At 31.2% G+C, this 16843-nt stretch overlaps 4 protein-coding genes and 1 long non-coding RNA gene across 8 annotated transcripts; 3 read left to right on the forward strand and 2 right to left on the reverse strand.

The window, feature by feature from the left end:
* Nucleotides 1-338: 338 nt before the first annotated feature.
* On the forward strand, nt 339-2129 carry LOC117230429 (transcription initiation protein SPT3 homolog). 2 transcript variants are annotated; one of them, XM_033487873.1, is made up of 5 exons: nt 339-714; nt 814-1044; nt 1145-1459; nt 1544-1731; nt 1820-2129. In XM_033487873.1, the coding sequence occupies exons 1-5, from the start codon at nt 639-641 to the stop codon at nt 1958-1960; spliced, it is 951 nt and encodes a 316-aa protein (XP_033343764.1). In that variant the 5' UTR covers nt 339-638; the 3' UTR covers nt 1961-2129. The 2 variants fall into 2 exon arrangements, with proteins under 2 accessions (XP_033343764.1, XP_033343765.1); XM_033487874.1 differs by having other exon boundaries at nt 341-714; nt 1823-2129.
* Nucleotides 2110-5565, reverse strand: LOC117230427 (WD repeat-containing protein 91). Of its 2 annotated transcripts, none has more exons than XM_033487870.1 (8): nt 5230-5565; nt 4740-5004; nt 4547-4662; nt 4191-4378; nt 3789-4104; nt 3603-3724; nt 2865-3519; nt 2110-2786 (listed from the first exon to the last, which is right to left on the reverse strand). In XM_033487870.1, exons 1-8 carry the CDS (start codon nt 5347-5349, stop codon nt 2637-2639), a joined length of 1932 nt encoding a protein of 643 aa, XP_033343761.1. In that variant the 5' UTR covers nt 5350-5565; the 3' UTR covers nt 2110-2636. The 2 variants fall into 2 exon arrangements, with proteins under 2 accessions (XP_033343761.1, XP_033343762.1); XM_033487871.1 differs by having other exon boundaries at nt 4740-5052; nt 5230-5362.
* Nucleotides 5566-6036: 471 nt separating this feature from the next.
* LOC117230432 lies at nt 6037-9145 on the forward strand. Of its 2 annotated transcripts, none has more exons than XR_004492787.1 (4): nt 6037-6051; nt 7836-8080; nt 8584-8643; nt 9051-9145. It is a non-coding gene; the product is annotated as an uncharacterized LOC117230432 (long non-coding RNA). The 2 variants fall into 2 exon arrangements; XR_004492786.1 differs by lacking the exon at nt 6037-6051 and adding an exon at nt 7547-7561.
* A 2278-nt stretch (nt 9146-11423) lies between these two features.
* LOC117230430 lies at nt 11424-12397 on the forward strand. Its single transcript, XM_033487875.1, has 2 exons — nt 11424-11521; nt 11617-12397. The coding sequence occupies exon 2, from the start codon at nt 11661-11663 to the stop codon at nt 12240-12242; it is 582 nt and encodes a 193-aa protein (XP_033343766.1). The 5' UTR covers nt 11424-11521; nt 11617-11660; the 3' UTR covers nt 12243-12397.
* LOC117230428 (docking protein 1) lies at nt 12323-16150 on the reverse strand. The gene is made up of 3 exons (XM_033487872.1): nt 15665-16150; nt 15146-15319; nt 12323-15062 (listed from the first exon to the last, which is right to left on the reverse strand). The coding sequence occupies exons 1-3, from the start codon at nt 15734-15736 to the stop codon at nt 13638-13640; spliced, it is 1671 nt and encodes a 556-aa protein (XP_033343763.1). The 5' UTR covers nt 15737-16150; the 3' UTR covers nt 12323-13637.
* Nucleotides 16151-16843: the final 693 nt, after the last annotated feature.

A 16843-nucleotide genomic window follows, 5' to 3' on the forward strand; every position in this document is an offset into this window, starting at 1 on the left:
AACTTTTCAATACAAATATTCCACTAAGCTATGCTTAAATCAAAAGAAATTGAAGTTCGATGTATGTATGCATTACGAATTTTACGCACGAATTGACGTATTTCATCATAAAAGACTAAAAGAATTACCAGAAATATTGATTTCTACCTTGTACGATATTGATATCAAATAATCTTACATTCAAATTTTCGCTAATACTTTGCGCTTATCTATACAATATGTCACAAAATAGATAATTGATGAATCTCCAGTTGTAATAACTGACCCCATGAGACTCTGACAATCGATATTTATTTGTTATATAATATAAAATTACATTATTATTATTTATATAATATTAAATTACAATATTATAATAATTATTAATTACAAGATATCTTTTACTTATGAAGTTTAATACTATTTAAAATAAAATAATGTTAATGCAAAATAATCGTGAGGATTATACGTATGTACTTATGTAGCAACGGAAGTAAGATTACGACATGGTCATATAAACAACACATACATACATATATATGGAACATAACCTAATCACTGTTAAATCAACACAAACAACTGTCATGTATACTGTGTAGAAAGTTTCTTAATGATTCTTACATTTCACTGAGATAAAACTTATCGAATAATTCATAATTATGACAGAAGCATCGTTTACTAAACCAGCGAATGATTCGCAGTTCCTTCGAAATGAACCTGTAAATTACACTACCGGTATTTCAATCTTCCATAAAAAATTCTGATATTTGAAATTTTTATTTCCAAATGTTATATGAATAGGAAGAATATGAAATTCGACATGAAATTTTACAGAAATTCGACAGATGATGCATGGTTTTGGAGACAGTAGTGAACCATTAATTGAATCTGCGAAAATCATAGAAGAAGTTGTTCTACAACAAATGAGGACAATAGTAAGAAAAGCTTGCGAAATTTCTGAGAAACGGGGAAATTCGAAAAAGGGTATTTGTATTTCTGCGGAAGATCTGATTTTCTTATTACGCAAAAACAAAGTGAAATTGCAACGCCTTCTAAAATATTTAGGCAAGTTTGATGTGATCATAAACCAAAAAATTCGTTTAATATATATAATATAATATAAAAATTTGTATAATACATATTCTCATTTAGCAATGTCTTGTAGAATTAAAAGAATTTAAGTCTTCCATACACAAAACAATAGAAAGCGATTCACCCGAAGATATTGTACAGAATGAAAGTCCAAATGGATCAAAAAAGAAAGGATCACTGCATAGTTTTCTTAGTCAAATTAACAATACTGGTGAACTTCTTGAAGATGCATCTACTGTAGATGAAGTTAAACAACAAAGATGTATTCGTGCAGAGATTATGACAAGGTCTATGGATGAAGCTAGATATTTAAAATTCAGTAAGGCACGTAATGCATCCTTTGCAAATAAGAATAGGCACAAATTTAGTGATTGGATAGCACCAGACAGTGAGTTTTGTGTATTTAACTATCTTACATTTGAGAATAATTTTTATTTATCTGTTAAGTATATTTTTGTATTATGCTATTTAGGTGATATAACAGTCACAAAACAAGCATATATAATTTTGGGTTATTTAGCATATGAAACAGTAGCACAAATTATAGATTTTGCACTATTAGTAAGACAGGACCAAAATAAAATATATGGGGATGCTATAGATCGACTTAGACTTAGTTATGTTAATCCATACACTTATAAACCATATTACCATGGCAAGGTTTGTGATATTTTTATCATTTAAAACATGCAAAATCTATGATAAAAGGAAATATTATACTTTTATGCTCTTTTTTAAAATAATTAAGCAGGTAGCTGTAACAAAACCAATAACACCTGCAGAAATAATTGAAGCTCTCAGACGATATTGGTCACCTCAATTGGATATGACAGGTCCATTTAATCGTTGGTCCATGAGAAAACCACACTTAAAACTTCTATCTTCATAAAGTAGATTAACTTAATTCATTTAATTAGAGGAGCAAAGTTTATGCTCTTCTAAAATGGAGCCTTCTATAAAAAAAATTATCAGTATTCTAAATTTATATTTGATCAAATGTGTATTTTAATCTTTGTATATTAAACTAGAATACAGGAGTGTTTTAAAATTGCCCAATATTTATTGACAAATTCCCGTACCTCTTACAGGTGTATCTTAGATTTTTAATATTAGGTGTACACATTATATCGCTACATAAATTATTAGAATTTTATTCTTTTTTTTTTACAAAGTCGTTCGATCATGTGTCCTATTAATTAACGCAACATTCATAGGTACCTTATGTATCCTTTCTTTACAATTATATTAGTTCCTGTACATTTTACAATTGGTAGTCCCTGATTCCATTTTAAAGATAGGATTATAATACACTTGATTTTGCATTAACGCATGATACGTTTGCTTTCATTGTACTCTTCATAAAATATTTGGATCTTTTCTTTAATTTTACCTTACTTTGAATATTTTTTTTTAAAATGATTTCATTATGCAACATAATGATTAAAAAGTTTCGTCTTGACGTTCAGTATTCTAGATATATATTTAGTATCTACAAATTTGAGCTAGTTTTAGAAATTTTACACATTATTTCATGAATTCACACAGATACTAATTTTGCTTCTGTATCATGGTGAGAGCAACGTCGACACGCGTACTTTCCCTTCCGCACCACCAGTTATACACGTTCCGGATTGATTGGCGGTAGACCAGTCGCAGCAAAGTGTACCTTTATGTCCGCCTAATTCTAAAATCTTTGCTTGTGCACCTGGTGGCATCTGAAAATTTATATTCAGTAGTTGAAGAACAGAGCTATCAAATCCTTAAAATATCAGTAGACAATAAAAATTACGTACTTTATATATATTTCCTCCAGTTTGTGTACAAAGTAGCATATAGTTACCGCTTTGGTCAAAAGTGAACAATTTTCCATGAACTGTGTTTTTCTCTACCTTGATTTTCGTTTCCCATAAAATCTTTCCTGAATGATTCAAACTTCTTTGACACAATTTTCCATCCTCACTTTGTGTACAGATATTTGTATAATCATTAATTAGTTCTATATCAATAACTGGACTCGAATGACAGCTTATATTATCAATAATTTCGTTCCGTCTTAAATCATGTATTAAAATATTTCCATTGGATAACCCTGTGATAAGGAGCTGCCCGTTATGATTAAATGCGGAACACAACGCAGTTACATTTTGTTCCATAGGTAAAGTTCTTTCTAATTTTCTTGTTTTTATGTCATACAATAATAATTTTCCTTCGTTCGAATCTGATACGGAACATACAAATGTGGATTCCGTTGGATTGCATAACAAAGTAATGATTCGGGAGTTCTCATGTTGAATGTCCCATAAGGTTTTGCAATCACGAGTATCATGTAATTGAATCAATCCATTGTTATCACCATGTAAAAAATAACGCTCATTTTTTGATATCCAGTCTAACGCAGTAATTGCTTTGTTTGAGTTTGCTGGAGCAGAGATAAATGTAGTAACAGTTCTATAGAATTAAAAAAAAAACATGATTATATTTATGCAAAATTCTGCCATAAGACTAATATTGTAAATATTAAAAGTAATTACTTTGGTGAAGGTATCGGGGTCCATACTTTAATAATACCGTCTGCATCACCTGTAGCTACGTAGGAGCCACTTGCATTACTTTTACATTGAATTATTGATGTTTTATGTTCCGTATACTCTTCCTGGAAATGAAACATATTATGAAAATTTCTAAAATATTTGCTATATAAATAAGTAGTATTTTACCTGACTAAGAAGAATGTAAGTGGAATCGATTTTATCTTTAGCCTTTCGCTCAGCTACTGCATCGATAGACGAATCTCTTTTTCTAGAGCTTGTTAATCTTGAATCACAACTAATACTTCTTTTGCTAACAGGTTCGGATTTATTGATCGAATGTATTTTTCCTTTCGTATTGGTTCTTTTTGTTGATGTCACTTCCGGTTCTACTACTTTTCTTATACTTGTCCCAGGCTTTCTACTTAAAATTGGACTGGAACCGCCGCCTATATTTCTTATGAGATTCCTTAAGGTTTTTGGATTCTCTAATAAAGGAGATTCTCTGTTTGAACAGCAAGGAAAATGTTAATAAATGGTGTAGCATGTTGAATTACATCGGTTTATCAAACGGTAAATTAAAATATTTACTGTGCTATAATGTAAAAGTCATCCATGAGTGGTGGATGCTGAGGAGCTGGTCCTGGATTTACATCCATTACATTTTCTATCTTAACAGACTCGCTTAAACGTTGTTTCAATACTTCATTCTCTTCTTGAAGCCGTTTCAATCTATTTGTGTCCTCGTCTATCGCAAGCAACGTCGGTTGTGGCATACACTATAATTCATGCGAATTAAAATTAAACTATATACAATGTGGTTAAATATATAAATATATTACTACATTTTGTTCATTGTATTAAGTTAAAATTAATATTTTTTTCTATGATATCAAAATGGTAAGACTCGTAAATGAGAGGCACGATGCAAAATACCTTTCACCTACTTGAAAAATAGTAGCAAGGAAATTGTGCAGGGACACTAACATAGTGTCCTGCCATTGTCTACTAAAATGTACAGAGTATGCTGGATTGTCTTCAGGATTTTTAACAAATGGCAATGCTGTAAAAATTACAAAAAAATAATAAAATGTAAAATACATTTTTTCTACTATTTCTATCAATAAAATGTTGTCCTACCAAACCATTCTTTCCACTCTGAATGTCCTTGTAACTCTGGTGTCATTTTTGTAAAAAATTCTTGAATCCGATCTTGTTTATTATTTACTGCTGCATTAACCAAGTACATTTTTAGAACAGCATTCTCTAGTTTTCTCACAGCTGGTGTAAAATGACTTTCCAAACGGGAGAACATCCTCATGTCTAAATGTCCCCATAATTCTCTTAAAGATGCTAAGTCATAATTGTATATGTATTGCATCAATTGATCGACGATCTTATCAACCTGATAAAAAAAATAATGAAAATCTTTGCTAGAATTATATCAGTTTGCCTGAAATTAAGGAATGTAAACATTATAAGGTATTTAGAAGAGACTATAAGAGACTAAATTTAAGTTTTAATTCTTTTTATTGTAGTTTCGTTAACTAAATGAAATTTGTAGACATTGTTTTCGTATATTTTTGTTTCACTTTCTCACTTTCTCTATCATAATTCCTTACAAGCTCACCCTAAAGCCTTTTTCTTTCTCGGCTTTCAAGTCGTTATCAAAAGCTTTCAAGGTTTGGCTAAAACCTCTGAAGAGCAGATATTCCTTGACCAATTCGTCCACATACTGAATGTGAGACATTTTCCTTTAATTCTCTTCAAAATATCAACTTTCTCCTTCAACTGACAGCCGTATGTTGTCATCCTTTGGCCATTTTGCTGTTCGCTGAATATGCAGCGAATTTTCGTCTGACAGTCATTATTACCAACGTTAGCATATCCTATTTATCACCGTAAAAAAAATCAAAAGTTTCTGAAATAAAAAATGATCAAAATGAACGAAAACAATTAACAAAACATGACATTTTCTTAACTGTTGAAATATTGATAATATCCAAAATTAATAGATTTTTGGATAAAGAATAAATTTTTCTTCTAGTAGTCAATAGGTTATCAATTTAAGTATGTTAACATTCTAGGAAAAATGGACGTAAAATAATATTTATATCTACGTTATATCATGTCATAAGATTATCACAAACATTGTGATGAAATAAAGATAAAGCAGCATGCAAGCATTTTTTGTCACATAATTTTTATGACCAATGGTTAAGGACAGGTAAAATGCTTGAAGCCCATTAAAATAGTCGGTACGTTTCCACGTCGCACAAAGTCATGATTTTTCTCTTTAAGAGGGAGATAAGAAGAATGTATTATAAGTACATTATGTACTTACGTAATGTACTATATAAGTGTTCTAACATTCGGTATCATAACTATGAAGTCACGACTTAGTGTTAATATGATTTCACATTTACAGTACGAGGTATAGAACACGGAACAGGTACAGAATAGTGTTTCTATCTATCGAATAGAATTTGTATATCTTTATTCATGCATTTCATAGGTTTAATGAAATGTAGGACAGAAGCTCAGGATTTAATTCAGAAACTGTGACCATAAAAGTTAACAAATCAATTTTCTTAATTAGCTTTCTTTTTGCAAATGAACATGGGCACCTTAGCGAGATTTACACAGCCCGGTTTGGCTCTTGCCATGATCGTAAGACAGAGAAGATGATTGAGTTCGCCAGTTTCAAACAGAGTTTACCGGCTTCCATGTCATTTCACCAATGAGAATTCAGTTGACTGATCGTCTACATCTTTGTACATAGCATAAACCTATTGAAAGACGTAAAATGTTAAAGATTCAAAATAATTGAAGACCGAAGGTTCAAATCTGACATACACGCATAGGTTTAGATTAAATTTTCTGTAATTGATAATCCGATTAATTATGCATTTGGACTTTGAGCGCAATATCAGTTCGCCAATTCAAACAAGGGTGGCAAGTCGTCCGGAATGCAACATGCAAAGCGCTGCTTGCTAAATATGAGAAAGACATAGTTTTTAAGACAGAAACTTTAAATATTAAAAAATCATAAAGCAAAAAAAAATTTAACTTATGTCCAAATGTAAATTATTATTCTTTTTTATATATCACCATTGTTAAATCATTACCTTTTGCGACCCCTTCTCTAAGTATGCTCTATTCTGCTTTAAATCTCCTCTAAATAAGAATTGTAGAAAGAAAAAATATATTTTCTGAACATGAACCCTCTTGTACAGAATATAAAGGTAAGGCAGATTTTAAAAAGTCCATATGCAGAAGGCTTATATCGGTTGAATTATAACACTATAATGTCACCAGTGGATATGTTTATAAGAGCTACAGATATGTAGCTTATAAAAAATATTCATGCTAAAACAGATCGTTTGTGGTTTACCATGGTTTACAACTAGAGGATGAATTCACACATGTTAAAGAAACAGCCAGAAAGACGAATTTTAGTAGCAACTCGGTAAATGTTTAAATTCTATTTAAATATTTGCAATAAAACTAATATTTCATATTTTTATTATAAATAATCATGGTATAAAGTAATAATTTTTAATAAAATACATTTAATCTCACTTAATTTAATGTTCTCTATATTCTTAAGAAGTTCGTAATGAACTTTACTATTTTTACTTCCCATTAAATATACTCGTAAAACGACATACATACGAATGAAATATTTATTATGATATTATATTATATGATATTATGATATTTACTTAATTATGTTTTCTGCCAGACTTTGGGAAAAGGATAGAAAGAAATTCAGTTATTCATTCAGTCTAATTACAAGACATTCTTCGTATAGAGTTTCTAGAATGAACTCTAATTCATTGTAGTACTCGACTCCGGTAATACTAATGTTCTTATCTCGTAATATTGCATAACGTGTAATGTGATTCATTGGTTTCGTGTTGCACCAGTTCAGGGATGTAAATTGTGTATCTATGTGCCCCGTAAGTAATTCTAGTTACCAGCATTTAAAATTAAATACATGCATAAAATCGCGTTGATTTCTTATAACAGAATTATCAGAGTTTGAAGTTTTCTGTTCCTTGTATTAATCAATTATAAAATTTGTATTACTAATATTCTGCAATACAACGTATGATGAAAACGAATAGAAAATTAAACAATTGCTATTTAGCTATTATCATACTAGAAAAATGTGGCAGATGTTGATGCAATTTCAAGAATATCTGAAATTCCGAAATTCTAACTTTAATACAGGAAGCCAGGGTGAATTAGTAGTATGCTTCCTGATTTGCACATGGCACGCACGCGCACGACGCTAGTTGCACACGCCGCTGATATGCGTTACTATAAGAACGCTCATAGTAGGAGATGATCGATAAATTCAAACAGGTACGCCGAAAGTGTCGGAACTAAGTTTATATTCTGCTTGCAAGTAAATCGAACCAAGTAACTACTTACAAACTACAAAATGCCAGGACCAGCTTGCGATAAGGGCTCAGGTAGGAATTACTTCTATTTCTAAGAAACTATTTCCTTACGTTATATGACGATCTGATGGAATTTTGCAATTCAATGCGCAATTTCATTGATTGAATGTGCAATTCACTAAATTATTGTAAAACTTTTAGTAATCCTATTCGCTTTTATTTAAGTGCTAACATTTTCAGTATCAATGTTTCTTAATTTCCTACATATATTTTGACATGTTCATTTATAATATTTTTCACTTGTAATTATTAACAACTAGTCAAATCGTTTGTTTTATAATTATAGCAACTGCTTTCCAAATCTTTTTTTTTTTAAATTGCAATATGTATTAATGCATTTCGATATTTTCACATAGTTTCGTTTTATGCAAATGAATGTGAGATAATTGAAATTTCTAGAACTACGCGGAATTTTTTTGGAGTTTTCATAATACGCGGCTAGTTTTATTGGTTTATACCTATAATTACCTGTATTGGAACGTAATAATTTACCTATATTTTACTTTTTATTGCAGACAAATCTCAACAATGTCATTGTGGTGAGAAATGCAAATGCGGCGATTCCTCAAGCGCAGGTAATACAATAATTTTTAGTTTAAATTAAAATTTTCAAACGATATGTTAAAAGAATTATAGTTTATTTTTTAGCCTATTAACAAAATATAAAAAATCTTCGGGGAAATGTGGTAACAATTCTCTGATCTCATTTTGCTCTGTTTTTTTGTAAACTCGGCCAACGACCGCTTAACCATGACTATTGTTAGTGCCAGTTCATTCTATAGGTCGGTTAAATTACGATTTCCAACGGGTTTTGTTACTTACACGAAATATTTGTTTGAAAATTTGTTACTCAAAATATTAAGACAATTTTTGAAGTCATGAATTACTTTTTGTTTCACGTTTTGTTATACTTAATATTTATTATAGATAAACTGGCATTAGATACTTTACACTAATCTTATTTTTGTATTTTGTTTTGCAGACACATGCGCTTGCAAACCTGGCGAACAGTGTAGTTGTAATAAAAAATAAAAAGAAAAAAATATTAAAGGTTATTTCTTGCTTCTATTATATTTTTCAAATGTATACGTATATTTATGAAATTATGCCTCTTATAAAACTGTTACCTGTATTATGTTAAATATAATAAAGATTTAACAAAATATCTTGTCTTACCTTTACTAGAACCTTGTTAATACAATTGATTAAATTTGTCAATCATTTTCATTTAAAAATGTATGACCTTCCTCACATATGAAAGGTTCGCAGGAAACGATTAAAGTGTTAGTATTCACGGATCGAATTAAATGCGCATTACATACGATATGTATGTATGTAAATATACACATATATGTATAGTACCACACACATATATGTCTAGTAACTACATCGAAGTATATAGAAACTACATCTCAACCTACGTAAATATAATTACGTATAACATGAGCTGCCTTAGTACTTATTATTTTTTGATTTACCGTTTACTTCTTATTGATAAGGGTAGGTGTGATCAAGGCACTACATAAAAATTCCACAGCTTGATTCATTTTCCTTCTTTGTGTTTACCAATCATGCAGAATGTTTCACTATACTTTTTGTTATCAAAAATTAAAGATATCATATCGTTTATTTGCACTCATAACATCGATAATGATTATTATTTATAAAAACTTCAAACTTCAAAAATCGGTCTATTTCAAACATTATAATTTTACACCGCTAAACGGTTTAAACTTATTTCATCATAAATAAACTATGAAAAGAGTGGCGACAATGATAATGAAATTGGAGTTATCTGTTAATCTTGTTAGCCAATGATAATTTAGCATTGCTTACCGCGTAAAAGTAGAGAGGAAATTTCCTTTCTAGTAATGGTAAGATTTGATTAATTTTAAACATGTGCGTTATGTTAATGTAAACAATTGCAGTAATTATGTAATATTAATTATTCAGTATGTCTTGATATATATCAATAGTAATAATATAACGTAGTTTATATTAAGTGCCTATTGTGTGTTGTATAAATGTGATTATTATCTATTTTTACATTTCTTGTACTGGTCATTTTAAGATTTCTTGACAAGATGGTTACAGAGGGTAAATTTAAACGTGGATTCCTTCATATATGCATATACATTTGGTTTAAAATGGACCCATAGAGATTCATATACATATCTCTATGGAAAGACACACTATCACCACATAGCGGTGAAAAAGGTGAACTAATTGCTATTGGTGTCCTCTTCGTACAATAACGCATTCCTTGTCTAGTAGGAATATATACACTTGCCTTTATCGCATCCTAGCGCGTTTCTTATCTGTGACGGGCATATATTTGTCCTTATCTAACACTATCGCGCACTTTGTCTATTGACAAGTCATATACTGCCATCTATTATACTTTCTAAGTTATTATTACTTCTATTTTTAATAGATAGCAGCACATGACTTGTCCGTACAACAAGGAACGACTCGTGTGCGACAAGAATAGATATATATACTGCCAAACAAAGAGGGCGAGAACAATAGTATACGATGAAGACAGCAATAGAAACAGTATGTATTATGGTAAGCGTTCCAGTGTCCGCAAATAGAACAAAACTTTATTTCTTTCTGTACAAAAGAATAATCTGAGGAATTAATTTATGGATTTTTATGATTATGTCTTCTGAATTAGACCTCAGCTTTCTCCCTACCTTCCTTTTAACCTAATTTTATTCGATAGATCAAAGTATTAGTTGGAATCACAGATGGATAGGGAAATCCCCAATGCAATTAGTTAAGAAGTCAGCCAAAAAGTGCCCACTTAGAATAAGTGCCTTTAACAACCAATAACCGAGCTATATGCATATTTCTTCCCGGGGCTCTTGGCGGGAGAAACGTGTGTATGTACGGCGAGAGACAAAAAAAAACATGCATTTGAACCGCGGCGGCTAGAAAAGATTTCAAAAGATTTGGGATACCTGTTATGTTATTTTATGCTCTTAATACTTAGCAATACTTACCAATACCTAACCGATACTTACCTATTTTCTCGAACTCTTGTTCATTTCTTATAACTTATTCCTTAAACCTATGGAGTTTGGGAAGGTTTTAAATAATTAAGTGCTTTGCCCATTTGCAAATAAGATTGTTTTATTCAAATCAATTTGCAAGTTTACAATAGTTCTACAATTTTTCAATTAGTTTACAATTTTTTGTATAGTAATTTACGTAATTCTGTAATTTTACAATGTAAAATTTAAATTTAATTTAAAGAAATTTTCTCTGTTCATTGCTTCAGCTACACCACTTTATAATTTGAATTTGGCGCGGGTTATTTCACGCAGTGTTCAGCAGAGGGAGTATGCATACGGTGTCACGAAAATGATAGTTAAGTGTCACAACATTAATAGTCATGACTTTCCTGTCACGTGTAAATATATCAACATGTACGTGAAATACAGATATATAGTAAGTACACAAGTAATAAATAATTGGTTTAATCAATGGTAATATCATTACAATTTAAAAGAAATTTAGTAAATTATATTTTCAATAAATGATAGTGTACCTAGAATAAAAGATCTGGTAAAAAAGAAGAAAAATCAGCATGTTTCCGTTGCGACAATTACTTCGATGTGGAACGCGACTGGTTCTTACGAGAGAACCTATAAACTCATGTCAGATTCCATTGATTTTGAAAGATAAACTTGATGTCAGTCTACACAAGCCAATTTTTATACGGATGAACACGAATCTTAGCGAATTATCGAAAGAAAACAAGGAAGAAGATTCTAACAAACATATTCTCGGCAAAGTTGTAGGAAAACTAAAGGTGATGTTTACATGTAAAAAATGTAACTATCGAAATGGGAAAATTATATCGAAACTAGCATACGAAAAAGGAGTAGTTATAATTCGTTGTGATGGCTGCAAGAATAATCACTTAATTGCTGATAATCTTGGGTGGTTCGAGGAATTAAAGAACAAAAGGAATATCGAAAAAATATTGGCGGCGAAAGGAGAGACCATACGAAAAATCCAAAATGATTTTGATGGATATCTCGAGGCTGTCGCTAAAGAGGAATATGATTTGATTCTACATAATAAAAACATAGAACAGCGTTTAATAGAAGAGCAAAAAGAAACACACGATCAAAATAAGAAGGTTAAATCTACAGAAGAATCATAGGAAATGTTGTTCAGGAAGCAGAGTTTTTATTTTGACAAAATAGACATAAATATATCTAAATAAATGTAAATACTTTTAAATTTATTGTAGACTATGTGTATTTTTAATGCTATGTTATAATTATGAAGAAACAATAATATCCAAAGTTTGGTTGACATAGAAAGACTTAAATGTTTTTTCATCCTTCATGTTACAATTGCTAAAAAAAGAACAGCATTGTTTCTACTGTGCGTTTGTATACTACATGTAAATAATATTTCTAATATATACAATTTGGTAAAAAATATATATTCTTGAACAAAGTTCCTCAGATCAGATGATGCAAATTCTGTAAGATTTGCCTCTTAATTCAGAGTATTAAATGTACATGCATTTTTTTTTTTATGAAAACAAATTTAGATTTTATATATTTAATATCAATAACATTTAAATTCATTTAAAGAAATAACAGATCTTGGCACATGTAGAAATTATATGGCAAATTTCTAATTGTGTTATGCATTGAATACTTCTCTGTGTATATCAATTAATATGTACATATACATATTATATTTTGTTATAAAAATGTCTTTTCTTACTAACAGTGAAATATATAGATGATAATTAAATCTTTTATAAATGTGTATATATGTATAATACAAATATATATATGTAAAATATGTACGTATATAGTATTAAAAACAAAAGGAATGATTTATTGCTTTTTCCTTATCATGCATATGTAAATCCTATATTTTTAAAAGTTTCTATCGTAAACTTTAAACATCTCTGAAGGCACTACTTCTGTCCAACTTGCAATAGTATTATAATAATGGACTATGAATAATTAATTATGGTGATAATATTATTGATATTAATAACGTTAAAAATATCTAAGTACACTAGATATTGGAATGACATGCAAAGTTAATTTCCAAATTCTGCTTGAGTTTGTTATCAGACTATGTTTTGTGATATAAGGCACTGTATCTTTTCATTGCAATCAGTCATTTTGATACTTTTGAAATACTAGTGACAATTTTTTTCAGATTTATAATATTGATAAACTAGCATTTAATATTTGTTGAATAATATATTTTAAATATTATTAAAATGTGTAAAATCATCTTGCCTCTAAAAATAATTATTCTTACATAATTGACAGTGATTATGTAGACTAGTACTTCTTAAACTAATCTTTGCACAAAAATATGTCATTTCACTTCTGCACTTTTATAATATTATAAAATATTGACATGTTTATTTTTGTCATTATTTAGCACAATAAAAATCAGCTTACCCTAGTCATACTGTAGACTAGTATTTTGTTATCATTTTCGGGAACTAAGAATCTCTGGAGCAGAAATAATTATTATATTTGTGTAGTCACTATTAACTGAAATTATTTTTGATTTTTTATACCCTTTTTGGTTTTGACACAATTGCATATTCACTATTATTAAAGACTTTATGCTTTGGACCCATATTACTGCTTGTAGATGCAGTATCAGACTGATTTGTTTTCTTTCTAATAACACCATATCCAAGATGACTATCATCTGCTAATCTAACAGCAGACATATCTTCAACAATATCATAATTGGACCATGCAGTGCTGGTATCAGCAACGGAAGTATTTAAAGATACATTTGAATGTGAATTTTGAGACATGCTATTAAAGTTTCCAAATTTGAATGTGCCCTTTTGAGTAATTTTAGTTGCAGAACCAAAATGCTCCAACTTGTCGTAATCAGATTCATCATTGGGTACATGATTAGTCGAAGTCACTGGACTATCTGTAATACTAGACTTACTCTTTGAAGAGCTTTGGGACGATATAACAGGCATCATCGTTTCGTATTGGAAATCATCCTCATTTTCTTTGTCTTTATCACTATGCAACAACGAGTTTAATCTCTCTGTGTGATGTATATTGTCAATACCATGAGTTTTCCATGCATCATTTCTTACTTCTACTAGGTCATAAGGATGTCTTTCTTCGTCATCTAATATGGAACTTCCTATCGTTTTTTGAGACATTTCTGGCGAATTATCGCGATTTAATGCTTTGTATTCTCCACAGGCAGGCAACTCTGATACTTCGGGATCTACGCTTTTTTTGTCTAACAAACTGGTGAAAACGTACTTTCGCGGTGGTTTCGCGGGTTTCGGTTTACCGATACATAAAGACGGTTTAGAAGATGAACTAGTATCTAAATTAGATGATGAAGTTGACTGTTTCTGTGAATTTTGCGGTGAAAAGTCAATATCAATTAAGTTAGCAGAACTATTTGGAGAAGGGGGTAAGGCTGCTCTAGATCCAGCTTCCATCGATAAAGCTGCATGATATTGAGCATCATTACAGTCAATGTTTGCATTATTTTCTTCATGCATTAACTTTTTCATTGACCTCATCTTGGAATACATACAACGAAAAATTTCTTGTTGACTGCTGTGTTCCAAGCGAAAAGAACCTTCCCCAGATTCACATTTTCGTCCCGCTTCAAAAATAAATTTTCCATCTTTGTAACCATATCTTCTGATATATCGATATGGCCAAGTAAATAGAACTACATCCCCATCCATTAATTTAATATCAACTGCAGCTACTACAAGTGTATAGTTCCTAGTTTCTAAACCACATCGCTTAGATGCATCTGTCTCTACTACTTTCACAGAAAATACTCCTTCTCCACTGGTACAGTACAGGTCGTTGTTCTCCTCTATTGTTTGATTAGACACACTATCTTTAAATGCTACTAACTGGAATGCAGTGATCCAATGACTCATATCAGATTCCGAATAGCATCCAAAATAATGAATTCCTGATTTAGTCACAACCTACATACAACAAAAATAAGGAACTGAATCATTTCATTTCACTGTTTGCTAAATATTAAATCTTATGTTAAATGTTTACTTACAATAAATACATGTGACTGATTGCTAGGTGCTATTTTAATGCATGCATCTAACGTGATGATGCGAGGAGCATGTAACTGCAATATAGCTTCTTCTTGATTATCATAAATTTCTACACGTTTGATCCCATAGTTACTAGTCCTAAACAGCTGACAGAATCTTTTGTGCCAAGATTTCTATAAAAGATATAAACAACGTAATTGCCTGTCAATATAAATATTTTAATGTTAAGAAGACTGAAAAGAAACAGATTTTGTGTATTTGAAAAATCATAACTATTGGTATGAATCAAGAATGACGTGTGCCAAGATCGATTCAGCGTTGTTGCACACGCTTGAAATGTCTGGAACTTATCGCGCGAGTTTTAGGTTAATTCATTGATCACTAATCGGTGGCCATCGATATGGACAAATATTTCTTTGAAAGATACAGATAAATAAATAAATAAATGGGAAAAACCAATTTGTCAATTGATCGTGAGAATTTGAAACAATCATTTATTCATAGTAACGTTAACCAACCTTGAGCTGGCCTAACATTCCCTGCGGTGGTAACAGCAGGATCCCTTGTAACAGAGGTTCCTCGGGCTCCATCGTTTTTTGCGAAACATCAGCAGCCTCACGTATTACTAGGAACGTGCCTTTGCTTCTCGTATAATTTTGAAAAAGTGAATTTTTCCACTTTCACTCCCACTTTTTCCCGTCCGTGCTATTCCTCTCACTGGTTCGCCTCTGCTTTCGAATGGTACTCTATCGTTTACGTTTAGTTTGACAGTTTTCCCGAACACATTCAACCCATTATAATGTACGGCGCTTGACATTTCACAAAAGCTTTAAGCCCGACGTCTTTAACGTCGACTAGATTTGCCGAGGAGAAAAATATTCGTTCGTCTCTATGTGTACGTGTTGCACGGATACATCGTGTATGGTATATAACGACACGGATTGTACTGCTCTTGCATGATTCCCCGACACATTCGGAGCCAACTGTCGGGTAATAGAGGCATGCACGTCCTCCGATCGTACGACATCGCCCGAATTGTCACGAACGGACATAGAAGCGCGGACTATTCCCGAGAGATAACTCTCGCGCCTCTTCTTTGCCTTCTCTCTTTCTGCTTACTTTCTTTTAACTCGTCAACTTCTAAACTTTGTTTGTAAAAAATTTTTATCACGCATCGTGTGTTATGTCTGAGTTATTTCGTTTGATCTGACGTCGAGAATTCCAGAGTGTAATCAATGCGAAACGAAATGGGAGGTGATTTAAATCGAGGATTGTTTGCTTTCTTTCCAGACGCAAGACTTGGTCATAGATAAGCGTTGTGAGTTGCGACACATCGACTTCCGTTCCTAAACAACGATAATAATTACATTTTTCTCTACTTTCCATTATCAGTCGTTTAATTTTTAATATGATATGTATTGTAATCATTAATTTTATCTGCAATAAAAGTATTTAAAGTAAGAATCTATAATTATTTTCCTTGGTATGTAACACATAATAGCGTGTAGTCATCGAGTCGAAAGTGGAACAAAGTACGACACCGAACAAAAGGAATTTGAAACGCTCCTACGATGAAGTATAAAATCACCAAGCTATGGATGATTTTTTCTTATTAGCGACGTCGACGCGTAGGCTTGGAATAATGCAACCGACGCAACTAGGCTTTATCTCTGGTTTCGTTATACGGAAGTGGTACA

The sequence above is a fragment of the Bombus vosnesenskii genome, unplaced genomic scaffold (assembly GCF_011952255.1).
Source record: "Bombus vosnesenskii isolate JDL3184/JDL3185 unplaced genomic scaffold, Bvos_JDL3184-5_v1.1 scf7180000013267, whole genome shotgun sequence".
NCBI lineage: Eukaryota > Metazoa > Arthropoda > Insecta > Hymenoptera > Apidae > Bombus > Bombus vosnesenskii.

What these genes read in the sequence shown, in the direction of transcription:
- LOC117230427 (XM_033487870.1), bottom strand. Translation starts at nt 5,349, where the DNA reads ATGTCTCACATTCAGTATGTGGACGAATTGGTCAAGGAATATCTGCTC. An exon ending in TCCTTGCTACTATTTTTCAA is followed by an intron (nt 4,379 to 4,546) that starts GTAGGTGAAAGG and finishes CATGAATTATAG; the next exon opens with TGTATGCCACAACCGACGTT. An exon ending in ACCCCGATACCTTCACCAAA is followed by an intron (nt 3,520 to 3,602) that starts GTAATTACTTTT and finishes TTAATTCTATAG; the next exon opens with AACTGTTACTACATTTATCT.
- LOC117230430 (XM_033487875.1), top strand. Translation starts at nt 11,661, where the DNA reads ATGTTTCCGTTGCGACAATTACTTCGATGTGGAACGCGACTGGTTCTT.
- LOC117230429 (XM_033487873.1), top strand. Translation starts at nt 639, where the DNA reads ATGACAGAAGCATCGTTTACTAAACCAGCGAATGATTCGCAGTTCCTT. An exon ending in ACGCCTTCTAAAATATTTAG is followed by an intron (nt 1,045 to 1,144) that starts GCAAGTTTGATG and finishes AATGTCTTGTAG; the next exon opens with AATTAAAAGAATTTAAGTCT. An exon ending in AACCATATTACCATGGCAAG is followed by an intron (nt 1,732 to 1,819) that starts GTTTGTGATATT and finishes AAAATAATTAAG; the next exon opens with CAGGTAGCTGTAACAAAACC.
- LOC117230428 (XM_033487872.1), bottom strand. Translation starts at nt 15,736, where the DNA reads ATGGAGCCCGAGGAACCTCTGTTACAAGGGATCCTGCTGTTACCACCG. An exon ending in GAATGTTAGGCCAGCTCAAG is followed by an intron (nt 15,320 to 15,664) that starts GTTGGTTAACGT and finishes TATCTTTTATAG; the next exon opens with AAATCTTGGCACAAAAGATT. An exon ending in ATCAGTCACATGTATTTATT is followed by an intron (nt 15,063 to 15,145) that starts GTAAGTAAACAT and finishes TGTTGTATGTAG; the next exon opens with GTTGTGACTAAATCAGGAAT.